Raw genomic sequence first — 19,437 nt, 5'->3', positions numbered from 1 at the left:
AACAGAACCTCCTCTCCTCCTCGCTGGCTCCATGTCTCTCAGTAGAAATATCAGTGGTTTGCTACCTGTCACCATCAAAACACCACAAATCCTGCGAATTATTCACTTCCTTATAAACCATTGAATGAGACCCCGAAGTAGTCACGTTCTAAACAAAGCTTCGGACGTCACTGATCACGTGACTTTGGCCAAACGAATCAAGCTTCGACACGGAGCTTCTGAAGCAGTGTGTTGATTTTTTGACACACGCACCGGAGCATCAGCTTCAAGCGGACCATCACTACAAACGTTTCCCTCATCTGTTTCCTGGGTATTTTTGAAAACGCAGGTTTTTCTATGCGTTTGCACCTTTCGTCCACACGTAAACGGCGTTTTCGGTCACTGAAAAACGCCTGCCAGGGTGGATACTTTCGAAAAGTCCGTTTTGACTATTTTGAAATCTCCGTTTTCAAAATACCCGTGTACGTGTGGACGTAGCCAAAGCTTCATCACGGAGTTTCTCTCGGTTTGTGGGCTCATCTAAAGGTAAGCACCGAGCTAACTTTACTGTGAGCAGGGCTCTAGACTAGTGATGGGCAGATGAAGCCCCATGAAGCACTGAAGCTTTTCATCCAATTGGTTCACCCCAACGCGAAGCTTCATGAAGCTTCATTTGCTCTAGCAGGACACCTACTGGACGTAAAAATAATAGCTGGCATGAATTTGAAGAGTGTGGCATTTTGCACACAGCCTGTAAATGTCAACAACAAAAGGAGTGTGTAAAACATGTATATTGTAGTGATGGCAGTATACTGTGTATATTTATAGTGGCAGTATGGGAAATGATTATTTGGAAATGCTTGAAATGGAAACGATCATTTACTGTGAGGTGAGGTGTGGTTGGGGTGTGGACAGTGGTTGTGCTTTTGTAACGTTGAGGTATGGACAGCTACACACTGAGGCTTTGAGCCTCAGTCCTGCCTGTTCACATTTTATTCTGTAAAAACTAAATTTTCACTGCTTTTATGACCTTTTTAGTGGGGAGAACATATCTAGGATTTAATGATTTAACAAATCTTTTGAATCCTTTGTCCTCCACAATGCTAAATAGCTGGGAGTCCTCAATCACCATGCTGACCAGGTCTTCATCTATTTGAGATTGTTCTCCTGAGGAAAGACAATAAAGATAAAGCACAAATATAAATATCACACACGTAACTTATAACAGTTGTATAATATTGTTATATCATTTAGTAACATTACTGCATGCTATATTATCATTGCATTTGATGGCTCACCTGGTCTTGCTCCACAATCGGTGTCCCCCTTATTCTCATGCAAAGCTCTGTAGTGCCTAAGCATGGATGAGGTGTTGTTGTTATATCCCAGCTCCCTGGCACATAGCAAACACTTCACCTTGTACAAAAGTCAAGACAGCTTAACATAAATTGTATTGCACCATCAGTATCATGAAAATACATCTTCTGTAGAAATTTACATACCTTGTTGGGAGGAATAAGATCAAAATGTTCCCACACAGGGGAGGACATCCTCCTCTTCTTAGCTGGCTCCATTCTCTCCTGACTTTCTCTCCTCACTCTCATAAACCTCCAAACGGTCTCCAAACTCTCACTAACCGCAACTCTCCATCAAACACCCACATTTTTGAATGAAGTCTGAGGGCTTTATATCGCTGTCATATCTCGCGGCAAAGTTCGAACCACTTCATGAACCAGTCACGTGGTACAGCCGGGCAGCGAGGCTTCGGACGTCATCATTTTCAGCTCCTCCCATAAATGAAGCAAGCCTCGATACGCGCTTCGCGGAAACGCCCCCTCCATTACTCGACACACGCTCCGAAGCCTCGATACAGAACGTCCCATCACTACTCTAGACTAACTTTTTGACATGGGCGCACCGGTACGCCTAACTTGAAAAATTTAGGCGTACTGGCACAAAAGTTAGGCGAGGGGACACTTGGGCACTGCATTTATTGCAGCATATAGTGTGTTTCCTGGATACACTGTGCTTTTTCCGAGCACTGGCTATGAATTTCAGAAGGATCAGGCCTTAACTTAACAAAAAAGTTATCTCCAACGGGAGATCGAGAGACCAGTGTCAGTGTCACTGTTTACTTAGCCTGATAGAGCAAAGGACACTGTCTCAGCTGAACTCTGGACACACTTACACTGATAAGCACGCACTCATCCCCCTCCCTTTCCAAACGCCTTCGATGCTTGTTTCCTGCGGGGGAAGACTGCGGGTCTGCGTGCCGCGCTGAAATGGTAGCGCTGTGTAGGACGACTGCTGTGTTCCTTCGGATTACCCCCCACCCCCCTATCCAACCCCTGTGGCTTGTCACGTGCTCTAATGTTGTGATGTGGACATTAATGTGCTCTCTGTGTAGAGGAGTTTTTTTGTTTCCTGTTCTCATGCTGTCCTCCCATAGGTGCTGTTACCAGTTCAAAATTGGGGATGGAGACAAGAGAAAAAACCAAAATAACAACACTGGTCCGGCCGGGTTAAGTCAAACGATGATTTTAATGATCACACGCGTGGGAGATGGACACTGTATGCAGACAGCCTCAGATCTCAAAATGGTGGAGCATTGCTCAAACTCTTATAGCCTCTGGTTCTCCCACCTTATCATAAAAGCCTAAACATTCACATTCTTTCTCTCACATGGCGCCTAAGCTACGACCTTGGCTTCCCGTTTATCTGCTCCTGCTGAGATGGGGCAGAAAACTCTAGCATGTTCCGTTCTCTTCTAATCAGACAAATAAGGCGATGACTTTCTGCAAACAGTATTTTCTTGTAACATCATAAAACAATATCATTCATCCACAATAAATCAGCAGTCTAATTTAATGCAAATCAGTTTAACTAATGCAATAGTTATCAGCTTCTTCTAATTCAGGAGAATAATGCAAACTAAAACTACATAATAATTCACAATCTTTAATTAGGGGTATAACATGGCATAAAATAATATTATAATCTAACAGTGCCCAGCGTGAGAAGAGGTCTCTTTTTTTCCTCTTGTACTTTTCCCATTGTTGTGTAATTTTTCTGTGTTATTCTCTGCAACGCTGCCGATCTCCGACTGTATTCCCATGTGATGTCTTTGTTGTGTGTGTAAGTCGGGGGGGGGGGGTCCTATTCCTCTGCGGGGCAACCTGCATATGGCCAATAAAGCATTAACTTAACATCAATGATACTAAGAGTAGCTGTAGATAATATTACATCTGTGGGATGATTATTGGTAATTTTTTCTCTAACGATAAAAATTTTATTTGTGAAGAAGTTCATGAAGTCATTACTAGTTAACGTTAAAGGGATGGTTGGCTCAAAAGAGCTCTGACTTTTTGTCAGCCTGGCTACAGTGCTGAAGAGAAACCTGGGGTTGTTCTTATTTTCTTCAATCAGTGATGAATAGTAAGATGTTCTGGCTTTGCGGAGGGCTTTCTTATAAAGCAGCAAACTATTTCTCCAGGCAAAATGATGATCCTCTAGATTTGTGACACGCCATTTCCTCTCCAGATTACGAGTCATCTGCTTTAGGGTACGTGTTTGAGAATTATACCACGGAGTCAGGTACTTCTGATTAGAGACCTTAGTTTTCACAGGAGCTACAGTATCCAGAGTCGTACGTAGTGAGGAGGTGAAATTATTAACAAGATAATCGACCTCTGTTGGGGTAGCGTTCAGATAGCTGCTCTGCTCTGTGTTGGTACAGGGCATTGAAGATGATAACAGTGGGTGGATTATATTCTTAAACTTAGTTACAGTGCTTTCAGAAAGACATCTACTTTGATAAAGTCTACTCTTCACCGCTGTGTAATCACTTATTGTAAATGTAAATGTTATCAGGAAATGATCAGACAGGAGAGGGTTTTCAGGAAACACTGTTAAATGTTCAGTTTCTATGCCATATGTTAAAACAAGATCTAGAGTGTGATTAAAGTGGTGGGTGGGTTCTTTTACATTTTGAGAGAAACCAATTGAGTCTAATAACAGATTAAATGCCATGTTGAGGCTGTCATTTTTAGCATCTACATGGATGTTAAAATCACCCACAATAATTATTTTATCTGAGCTCAGAACTAAATTAGATATAAATCTGAGAAATTAAAACGTACAGCTCTGTTATCACTTCCAGCATAAATGAAGACCGAAAACTAAAAAGCAGTGACGTTTGTAGGGTTACTGAAGTTGGGCTAGCTTGTATATAATGATGTGCTACGTGACCGCTAGCGACACAGCTATGTTAGCATAATATAAACAAGCTAACTTTTTTTCCAATCGATAAAAGTTAACGTGAGTGTTCTCGGTGGTCAGGAACAAATGTAATCGCATGGCAGGATGCTGTAAAAGGACCAAACTTCAGCCAGGAGAACAACTGAGATAATCCATCCACAATACGAGGTTAGTCATTCATATGCATGGGCTGGGCTGTAGTTACAGCCTAAGGTTTTAAAAACTGAGCTTAAATAAATGATTAGCGGTAATAAAAGCCGAGGGAGGTCAACAGTGATCACTGACTGTTTTAGGAGCTTTTTGAGATCAAATAGAAGAAAATACATAACATTAAACATGTTAACAACACAAAAGCCATATTAAACGCAGACTACTTTAGGCCCGGAAGTAGGATTCGTCGTGTCATCACTGAGCATCACTGCTCATATTTATAATTATACGCTTCTTGGAATGAGTGCATACACTCGTGAAGTTTAGTAACTTCAGGTCACTGCAACAAGCCCAGCTACAGTTTACCGACAGATGGGTACAGGACCTTGAAATGCACCGTGTAGAAAGTAAAGACCATCGTACATATCATAAGTTTACCAGTCTCACAAATCGTCTTCATAAATACACATTCATTAACCGTTTATAAACCGTTTATTTATTTATAAACCGTTTATTAATAGGACCTTTGAGCTCAACGGTAATTAATTAGTAGTGGAAATAATTTCTGGTAGCATCACAGAAATGTAGCAGTGACAATAATATTGTATGCTGTAATCGCACTGGGCAATTAGTGATACAAAACAACTGTTTTATCCTGTGAATAAAAGTACATGTTTCTGTCAATGTACCATGGTAATAACAGAAGCGAAACACAATATTGTGTCAGGACAATTCACTATTTATGCACAATAAATAAAGGAGCATTGCGCGACAATTTCTGTTCAGCGCCAGACTTGCTTGTAACCTATATCACCAATTATGTTATGAAAAATGACGCATTAACTACAACAGAAGACTGACCTTTGTGGAAATGCTTGGAGCAGACTAACCTGTGAGCTGGAGTGTTCTGGGACGTTATATTTGGTCTTTGAATGGCTGCAATCCAGTCGCCTCTTTGTTACTTCGGAAACATGGCTCGAACAATTTCTCTTCAACGACGTAATCCGAGAACAACCGATCTCTTTACCCGTCGGCTTTCCGTGGCTGTCATGGGACCGGCTATTGCATTTAATAATACAACAGCTTCTTGCCATTTTTTGTGTTTCTTTTTATCGCTGTATAACTGATTTCAATTGAAAGCCTGCGTGCGCTTGTACCTCTTGCCATGAGTTCCCAGAATTCTTTGCGGTTTTACCCCTGAATGACGTCACATTTTCAATCTCTATTGGGCTGCGGGCCAAATTTGGCGCGCGGGCCAGAGTTTGACATTCTACAGCCTCATTTCTATTTGAAGTGATAACAGGAAATCAGAGCGATCTGCTGCAGTATCGGGGTCACAATAAACTTTAATGTCCAGCTGCTGTGGATGAACACTAGGGCTGGGTATCGTCACTGATTTCTAGATTCGATTCAATTCCGATTCACAAGGTCCCGAATCGATTCGATCCACGATTCGATTTAATTCGATTCGATTTAAATCTGGGAAATTTTGACAGTCAGAAATATTATAATTCAGATCAGTACATTTACATATTTTTGTATCAATAAAAAGGAAGCTGACACACGCAAGACTTTTTCAAAGGTGTGAGCGTCACAGCAGATGCCTTTGTGTCAAAGTAGCTGAAGATAAAACACAGAAAAACATGAAGGTGATTTTCCTGGCCTGGGATTTTATAAAAATATTCTGCAGTACATCAAAAACGAAAGAAAACCATTAATCAACATATGAACATTACCTCTGACGTTACAGCGGTTTTATTAGAGACACGGCTAAGCGTTTTGCATTTTGAATAATTTTAAAAAGTTTAAATTTGTTCAGTATTGAACAGCAGAAATGAGGTTTTCTTTTCGGAAGAATGTAAAAGGGGAAAAAAACAGCGGCCGACAGCGCTGTAAACAACAGTAGACTTGTGCGTAACAAGCAAGCGAATAATGAAGAAAGGGAAACTGTTCTTGAAGTACAGAGAGAGAGAGAGAGAGCTGCGCATCGCGGTGGAAGCAAAACAGTAAAAGTCAGAGTGAATTCATGACGATGTTTATGTGAAGCGTTTGGATCTTCTTTTGCTGCTGGTTCGGTCAATATTGTTTGGTGAGACATCAAACTAACAGCTTTAGAATCTGCTCATAAAGGGCGTGAACACAAAGCGCGGACCCGCCGACAGATCAGAATCAGCGAGCTGTCGGCTTTCAGCCCCGACCGTGAGAAAGGCGACATCTAACTGATTCTGATCCGCGGGTCGCGCTGTGTGTTTAAGTCTATGTGCAGAATCTGTGTTCCTGCTCTCATTTACTGTCTTAGCTGTTTGGTGGTTCTTGAAATTTTGTGAGATGTCACCTGAGATTCTGGCATTTCGGGCAAAATAAATTTATATTAAAAAAATCGATTCAGGATTTTAATGAATCGATTTTACGTTATCCAAGCCAGAATCAATTTTAATCGATGAATCGATTATAAAAACCCACCCCTAATGAACACATGAGAGGAAGTGAACTCCTACAAAGTCTCATTTTAACGAGTCTGGCTGCTGTAAAGTGATGCACAGGAAGATGTTAACAAAAACTATTCTATGAAATGAATGTTTAGCATCAAGTGAATTCAGATGTTCTGTTCAGTTTTCTTTCTATAGGCAAGGCAAGTTTATTTAGAGTGTTAGGGCAGCCTGAAAATTCTCCTGGGCATCTCGCTGCAGGGCAACCTGCAAAATAAAGGCTGTTTCATTCATTCATTATATAGCACAATTCAACAGCAAGTTGATTCAAAGTGCTTTTCAGAGACATTAAAAAACAAAAAAATAAAAAGCATGATTTAAAAAGGGGGGGGGGGGGGGCAGTACATAAAATCAGTAGTTAAAATGTAGGTTTTGAAATTTAAGCTTAAAAGTAAAACCGTGCAGATTTGGTGCTTTATTCAAATGCAGCTGAGAACAGGTGAGTCTGCAACCTGGATTTAAATAAACTGAGTGTTTCAGCTGGTCTGAGGCTTTCTGGGAGTTTGTTCCAGATATATGGAGCATAAAAGCTGAATGCAGCTTCTCCATGTCCAGTCTCGCAAGATTTCTACAACCAATCAGAGTGAAATTTGTACTTTGTGTTGTCAGATGAACATCAGAATCAGAATCGTGTTTCTTGGCCAAGTATATGTGCAGACACATACAAGGAATTTGGTTCCGGTAGATGGAGGCTCTCAAGCACAGCAATGTAAAACAAACAAACACACACACACACACACACACACACACACACACACGTGTCTATATATACATTACACATACATACACAAAGCTGTGTAAACCAACTGTATGGTTTATGATGGAGACCCTGAGTCTGGTTCAGCTGCTTTGTTGGGGTCTGTATGTTAAAGAGTCTGTTTACATGGTGGAGGTGGTGGGACTGGGGGCCTGAAGGAGTTGAAAGTGTGGGGTGGGGGAGTAACAGGACTGTCCCTGTTTGTGGAAACCACAGGAGGAGCTGTTCAGGCTGTTGCTGGGTGTGAATTGTTGATGGAGTCTTTAAACTTGTAGTTGCTGTTTTCCAGACTGAAGCAGAGTCGTTAGCTGAAAACTGGTTTTAGAGGTTCATTCAGGACACCTTCTCAGGCTCTTACAGCCTTACCTGTATCATAACAAAGTGTATAAACCCCAATCCACCTTTAACATGGTCCTTCTCCCAAACCTTCAAATAGGACTTTCTGGCCCTGTCATAGTAAAGGGCTGCTTAGAATATTAGAGCCAATGTCACAAAGTTCCTCCTGAAGTATAAGTGAGTGAGAGAGTTTCCTCACTTTGCAGCACAACACGTCTCACAAGATTTCTACAAGCAATCAGAGTGAAATTTGTACTTTGTGTTGTCAGATGAACATATGAGACACTTTGACTCTTCAGTGCAGTGTGGAGCCTAACAAAGATCTGTTTTGTGTCCCAGCTGATCAGCAGGAGGAGAAGAGTCTGACGGAGCAGCAGAGGAACATTTTCAGCCATCTGGACTCAGCTGAGTCACTACAGAGGAAACAATGAGCTCAACACAGGAGGTGAGGAAAATATCACAGTTTCACCAAATAATCAGTCACGTCTAAAACTCTCATCCTCCCAACCTGTTATATGACTGTGTTGTATTTTATTATGTACTATGTTTTTATTTTATATCTATTATGTTTACAAACATCAAGAAGTCACAAGCAAAGAGAAACCACACCACAGCACATGTTTAAATAAGGATATTCATCAAAATTATTTATTAATGAAATTTCAAAACCTTTTCAATCACACAGAAAATACATGTGCAAAGCAACACAACAGTAGCCTGATATCAGACAGAACTGTCACATGATACTAAACATAATGAAGCGCTTCATTATAATTTGTAGATTCAAGCTGCTCTTCATATTTTGACCAGCAGATGTCACCAAAGAGGACTGTTGAAAAGCTTCAAGTAATGACAGTTTGTTCCACGACTGCATTTCACTGGGTTTTGATTATCGATTAAAATTGATTGTAGCTTGGATAACATGATATCAATTCATTAAAATCCTGAATGGATTTTTAAATATAAATTAATTTTGCCCAAAACGCCAGAATCTCAAGTTAAACCTCAGAAAATTTCACAAAACAGCTAAAACAGCAAATGAGAGCAGGTACATGACATGGACTCGACGTCGGGTGAGAAAGCCGGCAGCTCGCTGATTCTGATGCGTTTGCCGGTCCGCTCTTTGTGTTTACGTCTTTTTCGGCGCTAGATTCTGAAGCTGCCGGTTTTGTCTCTCTCCAAAATAAAATTAATTAAACCAGCAGAATTCTCTCTCTCCATTGTTTACAGCTCTGTCGGGTGCTGTTTTTTGTTTTTTCACTTCGAGCAACAAAGCCTAATTTCTGCTGTTCAATACAGAACAAATGTAAACTTTTTTAAATTATGCAAAACGTTTAGCCGTGTCTGTAATAAAACCTCTGTAACTTTGCTCTGCTTCACTTCAGCAGCATCAGGTAATGTTCATATGTTGATTAATGGTTTTCTTTCGTGTTTGATCCACTGCAGAATATTTTTAAACCCAGGCCAGAAAATTCTCCTTCATGTTTTTCTGTTTTATCCTCAGTTACTTTGACACAAAGGCATCTGCTGTGATGCTTACACCTCTGATGAAGTCTCACACATGTCAGCTTTCATTTTAGAAATATAAAATATGGATAAGTACATAGTGATCAGAATTCTAATATTTCTGATTGTCTGAGGCAAGATTTCCCCGAATCGAAATCAGTGATGATGCCCAGCCCTAAATTTCACTCACTGCCTGTGTTTGTATCTCTGTCACTGCAGGACCAACATGGAGCGAGAAGTCAGCGCTCTCAGGAGGCCGACAAACCTCACAGAACAAAGGGGGAGAAGAAATACACCTGTGATGACTGTGGAAAGTCTTTTACCCAGTCTGGAAGCTTAAAAGCACACCAGCTCATCCATAGTGGAGTTAAAGCATACAGCTGTGACGAGTGTGGAAAGAGTTTTTCCTGGAAGGGTAGTCTAAAAAAACACCAACTCGTCCACAGTGGAGTTAAAGCGTACAGCTGTGACGAGTGTGGGAAGGATTTTCTTAGGAAGGCTTCACTACAAAACCATCAGGTCATCCACACTGGAGAGAGACCGTTCAGCTGTGACGAGTGTGGACACACTTTTTCTCGGAAGAATGCTCTAAAAAAACACCAACTCATCCACAGTGGAGTTAAAGCGTACAGCTGTGATCAGTGTGGCAGAGCTTTTACTCAGCGTAGTAACTTACAGAATCATCTAGTTACCCACTCTGGAATTAAAACATACAGCTGTGACATTTGTGGAAAATCTTTCAGCCTGAAACAGAGCCTAAATACACACCTACGCATTCACACCAGACATGATGTGTACAGCTGTCAACAGTGTGGCAAAGAGTTTGCTAAACACACACTATTAAAACGCCACATGTTTACCCACTCTGAGGAACTACCTTATAAATGTGACCTGTGTGAGAATACTTTTAAATCTCCACATTACCTGAGACAACACCAACAGATCCACACCAGAAAGAGACTCTACAAGTGCAGTTACTGTGAGGTATGTTTTTATATTTTTATCGTGTCATTTTAGCCTGACTGTTTGGAACAACTCTGCTCATTAAACCGTGTTAGCATGTTGCTAACACAATTTAATAAGCAGAGTTCTACAGAATGGAGAGACGGTGTTGTGTGATTATTCAGATTTTCATTTTAGTTATCATTTTTGTTTAAATGATCCTAAAAAACTAAACTGAAAGTGCTGAAAACTGATATGGTGTTATTTAAAATTCACGTAGTTTCATGGTATTCAATTCAGTTATCATTTTTGTGTAAATGATCCTAAAAAACTAAACTGAAAGTGCTGAAAAGTGATATGATGGTGTTATTTAAAATTCATGTAGTTTCGTGGTATTCAATTCAGTTTTATTTATATAGCGCCAAATCACAGCAGTAGTTCCCTGAAGGTTCTTTATATTGTAAGGTAGACCCTGCACAGTTACCAGCTGTCAGCTACATAGAAAAGGATCTTGGTGTTATTTGTCTCTCAGAAACAGTTCATAACTTCAACTCATTCATGTCACCTAAAAGGTAAACCTGTTTCTCCATCACCTGTTCAGCTCTGATGATTCAGTAAGGACATCTCCTGGTTTCATCTTCATGTTTCCCTCTCACCACATATCCAAACCGACATCATGACCAGCAGCTTTACAGCTGTGGCTCCAGCAAACCTCAGCTGATATTAGAAAGGAATATTAAATAAATTCTAACAACAGCTGATCAAGCTTAAACGCGCTGCTGTTGTTTAGCGCGACATCCGCTGGTTTCCCCTCTCTGGCACAAAGTGGGCGATAAACAAACAAGAGAGGAAAGCTGATCAGCTGATCATTGATCAGTAGCAACAGGAGAGGGAGGGAGAGAATGAGAGAAGAAGAGGCAGCTGTGCAGCGTAAAGACAGAATAAATCAATCTTTGTCTTTTTTTCATTCTAGCTGAAGTTCGGGACAAACTCTGTTCCTTTTCACCTTAATACGAAATGCGTAATAATTTCTCTGAATGAGGGACGATTCGTCTTTTTACAGGCAACTCTACTAACTAACCTTATGAATAAAATACAGTTCACTATGGTATCACTAACATCAAAGCACCCACCCAGCAGTATATAAACTCCGTCATGCTAGCTAGCACGCAGTACAAGTTATTGTAACTGACGGTAAAAAGTCAGCACAACGAAAATAAACTCCACCTAAACTTGGTTTATATCTGACCCAGATAGACTGCAGGTCATAACTTCTTACCTGAAGTTCAGTTCACCTGACACTCGGACCGGCGGCCGCCTCGGGTCTCTCCTCCTCCTGCCTCCCCTTTCCCTCATCCACCCGCTGGCCTCCACCACTTGCTAATTTTACTGAATCTGAGGAAGCTCCGCCACAGCCACCACCAAACAACTGAGTTATTTTTACAGCATCTGGCCAATCCAACACCTTTCATTGTTTATACCGTTACAAAGGGGAAAAAGTCACCGGGCCACCGAGCAAATGCCCGATGGCCAGTCCAGCATTGGTCGTGCCATCAGTTAACCCTTCCCGTGCCAACTGTGGCACACGTGCCTAGGGTTGCCGACCCCTGCCCTACAATAATACATACAGAGAAAAACCCAACAATCATATGACCCTCTATGTGCAAGCACTTTGACGACTGTGGGAAGGAAAAACTCCCTTTTAATCAGTGATGGGAATAACGGCGTTACAAGTAACGGAAGTAGCTGACTACGTAAGTAATCTGGAAGCTACAGCTTTAAGCAGCTGCGTGCGCTCCCGTGGACGGTAATCACGATCACTTTCTAGCACAACACCTGGAGCTAAGGGGGAAAAACAATCGCATGAGTGCTGCTGTTTGACTGAGGAAGAATAAAGTAGCCGTGGTAAGCAAATCACATGACCACTTAAAGACAAAGCAAGCAGAGTCACGATAAACAATATGTATCCAGAGAGAGAGAGAGAGAGAGATGGATGGATGGATGTTTAGCGTGTTTGGAGTGTGTAGTTAATGTGTAGTGTTGTGGATAGTTTTGTGTTGTGTGTCAGAACAATGAGGCGACTGCTGTCTCCAGGTAGAAACAGGAGTGATACAGCTGCTGCTGTCAGACCTGCAGGTATCAGGCTGTGATGTTTCCTTTATCGTGGACAGAAATTTTTGGAGTGGCACAAATAATTTGTGTGGCATCTTATTGAAGAACAGCTGATTGTTCTTAAATAGTTTGAAGTGGTTATTTAAAAAATCAGGATAAAAGGTAAATGGATGCAAATAACTTTGTTGTTTGCAAAACTTGTGCATAGGATTTTAAAATTGACAATTTATATTTGCATTTAAAGTTATGAAATATGATTCATTAAACATGTTTGTGGTTGTTACAGTAAAAAATATAACTTTTTCTACTCTGATCTTATGTTTTTTGTCTGACCTTTAGATCAGTTGTGTTAATACAGTATGTAAAAATGAAAACATGACTGTAAATTCAGGGTCACCTGGTCCAGCCCTAACTATATGCTTTAGCAAAAAGGAAAGTTTGAAGCCTAATCTTAAAAGTAGACACTGTGTCTGTCTCCTGAATCCAAACTGGAAGCTGGTTCCACAGAAGAGGGGCCTGAAACCGAACGATCTGCCTCCCATTCTACTTTTAAATACTGTAGGAACAACAAGTAAGGCTGCAGTGCGAGAGCAAAGTGCTCTAACAGGGTGATATGGTACTACAAGGTCATTAAAATAAGATTGGGCCTGATTATTCAAGACCGGATTTTGAATTCAATTCTGGATTAAACAGGAAGCCAATGAAGGAGAAATCTGCTCTCTCTTTCTAGTCCCTGTCAGGACTCTTGCTGCAGCATTTCGGATTAACTGAAGGCTTTTCAGCGAGTTTTTAGGACTTCTTGATAATAATGAATTGCTTAATGTGCATTGAAGGACATATCCTGGTCAAAATGACTCCAAGGTTCCTCACAGCGTTACTGGAAGTTACTGAAGTGTTTCCTTATAATTGCCCACTCTAAGAAACTCAGTCGACGGGACTGAGCTCTGCAGCGTGGGTAATTACAAGGAAACGCTTCATAATTTGTAGATTCAAGCTGCTCTACATATTTTGAACAGCAGATGTCACCAAAGAGGCGACAGAATTTGTCCTGGTCCAAAATGAGTCCAAAGTTCCCCACAGTGTTACTGGAGGCCAAGGTAATGCCACCGAGAGTAAGAATCTGGTTAGGTACAATACTGTTCAACTGATGCTCACAAGGGTGTGGTACCACAGTGTGTGTTTGTATAGCCCAGTAAACTGTTAACTGAAGGAGTAAAATGTAATTGGCCGTCTGCAGAGATGCTCTTTATTTCAGGCGACGTTCAGGATGAAAATGTTGAAGGACTGACTTACACTGTCTTTGTGTCTTTGTTTAGAAGCAGAGCGACACAGATGGATCCAATTCTCAACCCTGTCGTCACTGTGGTGGTGGGAAAGACTTTCGTTGTGACCTTTGTGGAAAAACTTTCAGTCATTCAAACACCCTAAAACTACATCAACGTAGACACACTGGAGACAAAATGAACTACTGCAAAGAATGTGGGAAAGGCTTCACCACAAAACGTGACTTAAAACGACACGAACTCTTTCACAGTGGGGTCAAAAAGCATCTCTGTGATCAGTGTGGGTCATCCTTCACCACTAGAGGTGAGCTTAAAACACACAAACGCGTCCACACAGGAGAGAAACCATACAAGTGCAGACACTGTGACAAAAGCTTTCCACAATCAGGTGATTGTAACAGGCATGAACGGACACACATGGAAGGAAACTACAGCTGTGACCAGTGTGACAAGAGCTTCAAGAATTTCAGTTCATACTCCGAACACAAACGATCCCACGTTACTAATAAACTCTTTCACTGTTACCAATGTGCCAAAATATTCACCACATTGTCTGCTCTGTGCAAACATCAGCGTGATCATGCAGGACTGAAATCACTCTCATCACGGTGAATCTGCAGAGACAGAAAGATCCTCGTTTGGTTTCAGGGTCAGACTCAAAGCCCTTGAGATCAGGCTCCACAGAGTTCAGATGGAATCTCCTGTAAAGATCTGATGAGGCAGCTATGAATGAAAATGTGCCTCTCGTTACATTTTAAGCTTTCTAAACTGTTCTACTGTAGTGTTGGTGTTGAGTGGTTAGCATTGTTCCAGCAGTTGAATCAAAAAATCTGTTTCCTCTTATGTTTTTATTGAATGTATTTTGATCCATGTGTTTTTGTTGGGTGTTTTTTTTTTGTTTTTGTTTTTTTTGTGTTCAGGTTTTTTGTGTTTATGAAATCCTTCAACAGTTAAACCAAAATTTTACATGTTAAATAAAGAAATAATTTACTGACAAAGAGTTTGATCCATGATGTCATTTCCTGTATGTCAAACCAAAAACTGATGTGACAAATGTTCTCAGTGACCTGAAATTCATGAAAAAATAAGATCTTTAAAATCTTTTGTATTTTAACAAAGTTGCTGTAGGTATCAAAAATTCTGATTTGTGTTTGAGATTGTTAGAAGATTTTCTACATTATACATTATAACCAAATCTCTATAATACAATATAATCAAGTAGGCCTTATATTCTAACCAAGTGAGCCTTATATTCTAACCAAGTATGCCTTATATTTTGTGTGTTCACATAACCAAGCCTATTGTTGAAGAATCACCTAACCAAGTTTATTGTTAAAGGAAAACTGATGCATTCCTTACCTAAGTGTTTGAGATGTTTGACAGCATGATATAATGATGCATTCTTTCCTATAGTGTCTGTGATGTCAGATAAAGCATGATATACTTCTGTATTTTTATCCCAGTGTGTGAAAGATCAGATAAGCTGATTTAATGTTTAACCTCTCGTCAACATCTGTTAAAAGAGGAAGTACTATGTAACCCATTTTTGCCTTATAAATAAAGCAAGCGAGCCTGTGCTCGGAGTGTGTGTCTTCTCAGAGAGACATTCACCCGTGCGCACGTTTTCTAATTACACTCTGAGTCGGTCTGAAGTTGTCTCATTTCTCTTACTTGTGTTTTGAACAAATGTCTACCCCTGACAGAGATATAAAAAGATTAATTTTGGAAAATGATCTTTTAAAGTTGTGGTTTGATTTGCTCAGCTTATCAGAGTTTCCTTTGTTGGCACTGCCTCTCTGAAGTTGTTGGTCTATATTGACATGACAGCTGATTTTTCAGCTGGACGTCCATGATGTGAATCTTATTTCACCACATCCCAAAGGTGCTCTATTGGACTGAGACTCAGGTAGGCTGTGGTCTGTAAATGATGTCAGTTGGTACTAAGGGACCCAAATTGTGCCAACCAAACATCTCCACGCTATTACACCAGCAGCAGGATGGATCCATGCTTTATTTTGTTTAAGACAAATTCTGCCCCTAAAATCTGAAAGTTGCAGAGATTGAAAAAAGTTGCCTGGACTGATGGGTCTCAATCTTTTCTTGTCCACTTTTGTTGATCTCGAATGTAAAGTAACCCACCCATCACGTTAATCACACTCTAGAACTTGTTTTAACATATGACATAGAAACTGAACATTTAACACTGTTTTCTGTAAACCCTCTCTTGTCTGATCGTTTGATAATAACATTTAAATTTACAATAATGGAATGAAGCCAGATAACACGCATATAAAGACCTGGGTGACCTCTAACTTCCTGCTGCTGATTATACTTGGCCTACAATACCTAGAAATATGGTATCGAACCAGATACTGTCCTATATCCTGTCAGAGTGACACTCAAAAACTACTCCATGCATTTATTATTTCTAGACTGGACTACTGTAATTTGCTATTATCAGGATGTCCTAAAAACTCCCAGAGAAGCCTGCAGGTAATCCAAAATGCTGCAGCAAGAGTACTGACAGGGATTAGTTGTTGTTCCTAGAATATTTAAAAGTAGAGTGAGAGGCAGAGCTTTGAGTTTTCAGGCCCCTCTTCTGTGGAACCAGCTTCCAGTTGGGATTGGTGAGGCAGACACGATCTCTACTTTTAAGATTAGGCTTCAAACTATACCCTTTTACTAAAATATATAGTTAGGGCAACATCAGGTGACCCTGAATTCTCCCTTTTTAATGCTGTAATGGGTGTAGGCTGCTGGGGGATTCCCATGATGTATTCAGTATTTCTTCCTCAGTCAGCTTTCTCACTCACTATATAGAGCTCTCTGCATTGAATCATACTTGTTATTAATCTCTGTCTTCCACAGCATGTCTTTTCTCCTGTCTTCCTTCTCTCACCCCAACCGCCTGTGGCAGATGGCTGCCCCTCCCTGAGCCTGGTTCTGCCGGAGGTTTCTTCCTATTAAAAGGGAGATTTTCCTTCCCACTGTCACCAAAGGGATTGTTGGGTTTTGTATGTGTTATTGCAGGGCAGGGGGTCCACTACCTCCATGATCCAATCTGGAGCCACTAACCCTGAGGGTACATCTTTCACCATCTTACAAAGCTGGGATTGCAGCCATTCCCCAACTCTCTGTGAATGGTACTCATGGAATTTGATCTGTGGCTGTTGATCAATGGTCATGATTTGCATATTAATGATGAAGAAACTTATCTTACAGCTCATTGTTCATTCAGTGGGCTGTTTTCGTCATTATGCAAATGTACTGTTTACTAGGTTTGGGAAACCTGCAGTCAGCTGAGTTTGAAGAAGTCACTTGCAACACTGAAAACGCCATGTCCAGATGAACAGAATCAATTATTTTGGTACAAACAATTCACCACAAAAAAGACTCAATATTCAGAAATGCTTTAAACTGGGCAGTAAATATGTATGACAAACTCAAAACATTGTAATCTAAAACATACTGCAAAACAGTGCTGGCTCTTATTTCAGTGGGAGAAATTTTCATGGGCATGTGTAGCTAGAATTTTACTTTGGAGGAAATGGGGTCAATGCAATTCTTAAGCATGTGTGCAAATGTCCGATGGATGGATGGAACTTTATTAATGCCTCGGGTCGGTTCCTCCGGGAAATTCAGTTTCCAGTAGCACAGCACCGACAGAAGTTGCATGTTACAGATACGCTAAGGGAAATGAGAGTAAGGATATAAGCACACAGCCCCACTCCACTGACGACTTGCTGTTGGCCAAAGCCCTCAACGACTTTTACTGCCGGTTTGATGAGACATCAAGCAGCCTTGACATCTCCATCTTCCCCAACAATAGAGACATCATCCCCCCACCTCCCCACTCCCACCAGCACAGAGCCATCACCACCATCAAAGACTTCACCCACAGGAGCCCCCTCCTCACTCCACAGCTATGAGGATTTCACACCACCATCTCCCACTACAACCCTTCATATTCATGAAGCAGATGTGAGGAAGCAGTTTAACCTTATAGACCTACCACAGAACCAAGTCTGCCTGAGCTTATCTTTATATTTTTACATGTTGTACTTCCATTTCTGGGAGCATTTCAAGTTGCTATACATCAATACAACCCTTATATCCCACATTTTAATCATATGTATGCATTAAGTCAACAGTAACTACATAAATTGCAAAAGTGGTATTTTTACACACATTTCTAGTTAAAGAAATTTCAGAGGTTCCTCCCTCAAAATTGTAAATGTAAAAAAGTTGCATAAAACAGTTTGTGTGCTTCCAACCAGACGAAATTAATTTTGAGTGTCTTCATAGTTTTATTTTTGAGATACACCAATTTGTTTATACTGCAGCCACCAACTTTGTAATTCTTATTTACATGACTTATTTAAACATTCTCCTCTTGAATGCAAAATTCTTAAAAACATCTTTTATTCTTTAAGAGTAAACAAATCTGAAAGCTGTTCCATCCTAAAAGAGCACAACAATGTGTAGTTTATGATGTTCTAAAGGTTTCAGCATCTTTTTGAATTTGTCACATGAGTGAGCTTTCGTAACGTACCGTGAGTGATGCTTGTCAGCACACAAACCCAGAGTTTCTCTACAGCAGGGGTGTCAAACTCAACTGCACAGGGGGCCAAAACTCAAGGCACACTTTAGGTCGCAGGCCAAACAAGATAACCATTTTTTGAACACACTTAAACAGTTTTTTAAACATAAATATGAATAAAAACAGACGGGAATATTATTCCAGAAAAAAAAAACCTTAAAAAAACTTTAACTTTATATATTTGCTCTTCATAAAAATAGATCCTGTCAAAATTATGCAAGTTAGAAATATGAACATGCTGCCAAAAACCCCAGATTAAATAAATGAAAGCATACACAAGGTTGGAGCCGCATGTAAAGAGCTGGGGCATTACTTCAGGAATGGAACTAATAAACTGTGCGGGCCATTCAGTGTCATACTTTGCCTTGAGGGTCCCATTACAGTGGAACTCCATCTGAATCTGCACAGGTGCAGTTTTCACGTAAATGGGTTGCGAAGCAGCTCGAAATTCTCTTTGTGTGCTTCAAAGTCACCAAAGCGCCGTGCGTACTCAGTGCGCAGTGCGCTCAGTTTACCAGCAAAGTGCGCCGACATGGTTCAACATTACTTGGCAACAGTGAAAGTGAGACAAGTTGCACTGGTGCATTTGTGACAGCTTCACTTGAAATGCCTTCACCGCATCATACATGCCATGTCCATGAACTGACAGATTTCCTTGCTGAGCACAAAAACACTATTAAGAACTTTTCCCCAACTCAGCCAACGGACCTCTGTATGATAGGGAATGTCGGCAAACTCTGAATCTATTTCTCACATAAAAGACTGAAATTGACGGTGATTTAAACCTTCAGCTCAGATAAAATTTACGGTCGGCGTTACGGTGATCATTACATGCTCCATCTGTCAGTGCGCCCCAGGGCAGCTGTGGCTACAGTGTAGCTTGCTATCGCCAGTGTGTGAATGTGTGTGTGAATGGGTGAATGACTGAATGTAGTGTAAAGCGCTTTGGGGTCCTATGGACTAGAAAAGCGCTATACAAATGCAGGCCATTTACCATTTACCATTTTAGGACTTTACCACACAGCC

At 40.7% G+C, this 19,437-nt stretch overlaps 1 protein-coding gene and 1 long non-coding RNA gene across 2 annotated transcripts; one reads left to right on the top strand and one right to left on the bottom strand.

The window, feature by feature from the left end:
* The first annotated feature begins 227 nt into the window (after positions 1 to 227).
* On the top strand, positions 228 to 15,452 carry LOC113029506 (uncharacterized). The gene is made up of 4 exons (XM_080306712.1): positions 228 to 525; positions 8,308 to 8,413; positions 9,694 to 10,458; positions 13,845 to 15,452. Exons 2-4 carry the CDS (start codon positions 8,396 to 8,398, stop codon positions 14,421 to 14,423), a joined length of 1,362 nt encoding a protein of 453 aa, XP_080162838.1. The 5' UTR covers positions 228 to 525; positions 8,308 to 8,395; the 3' UTR covers positions 14,424 to 15,452.
* LOC145431178 (uncharacterized) lies at positions 961 to 1,407 on the bottom strand. Its single transcript, XR_013911522.1, has 2 exons — positions 1,278 to 1,407; positions 961 to 1,146 (listed from the first exon to the last, which is right to left on the bottom strand). It is a non-coding gene; the product is annotated as an uncharacterized LOC145431178 (long non-coding RNA).
* Positions 15,453 to 19,437: the final 3,985 nt, after the last annotated feature.

This window comes from Astatotilapia calliptera, chromosome 9, assembly GCF_964374335.1.
Source record: "Astatotilapia calliptera chromosome 9, fAstCal68.1, whole genome shotgun sequence".
Lineage (NCBI taxonomy): Eukaryota > Metazoa > Chordata > Actinopteri > Cichliformes > Cichlidae > Astatotilapia > Astatotilapia calliptera.
This window is presented reverse-complemented; position numbering and strand designations above follow the sequence as displayed.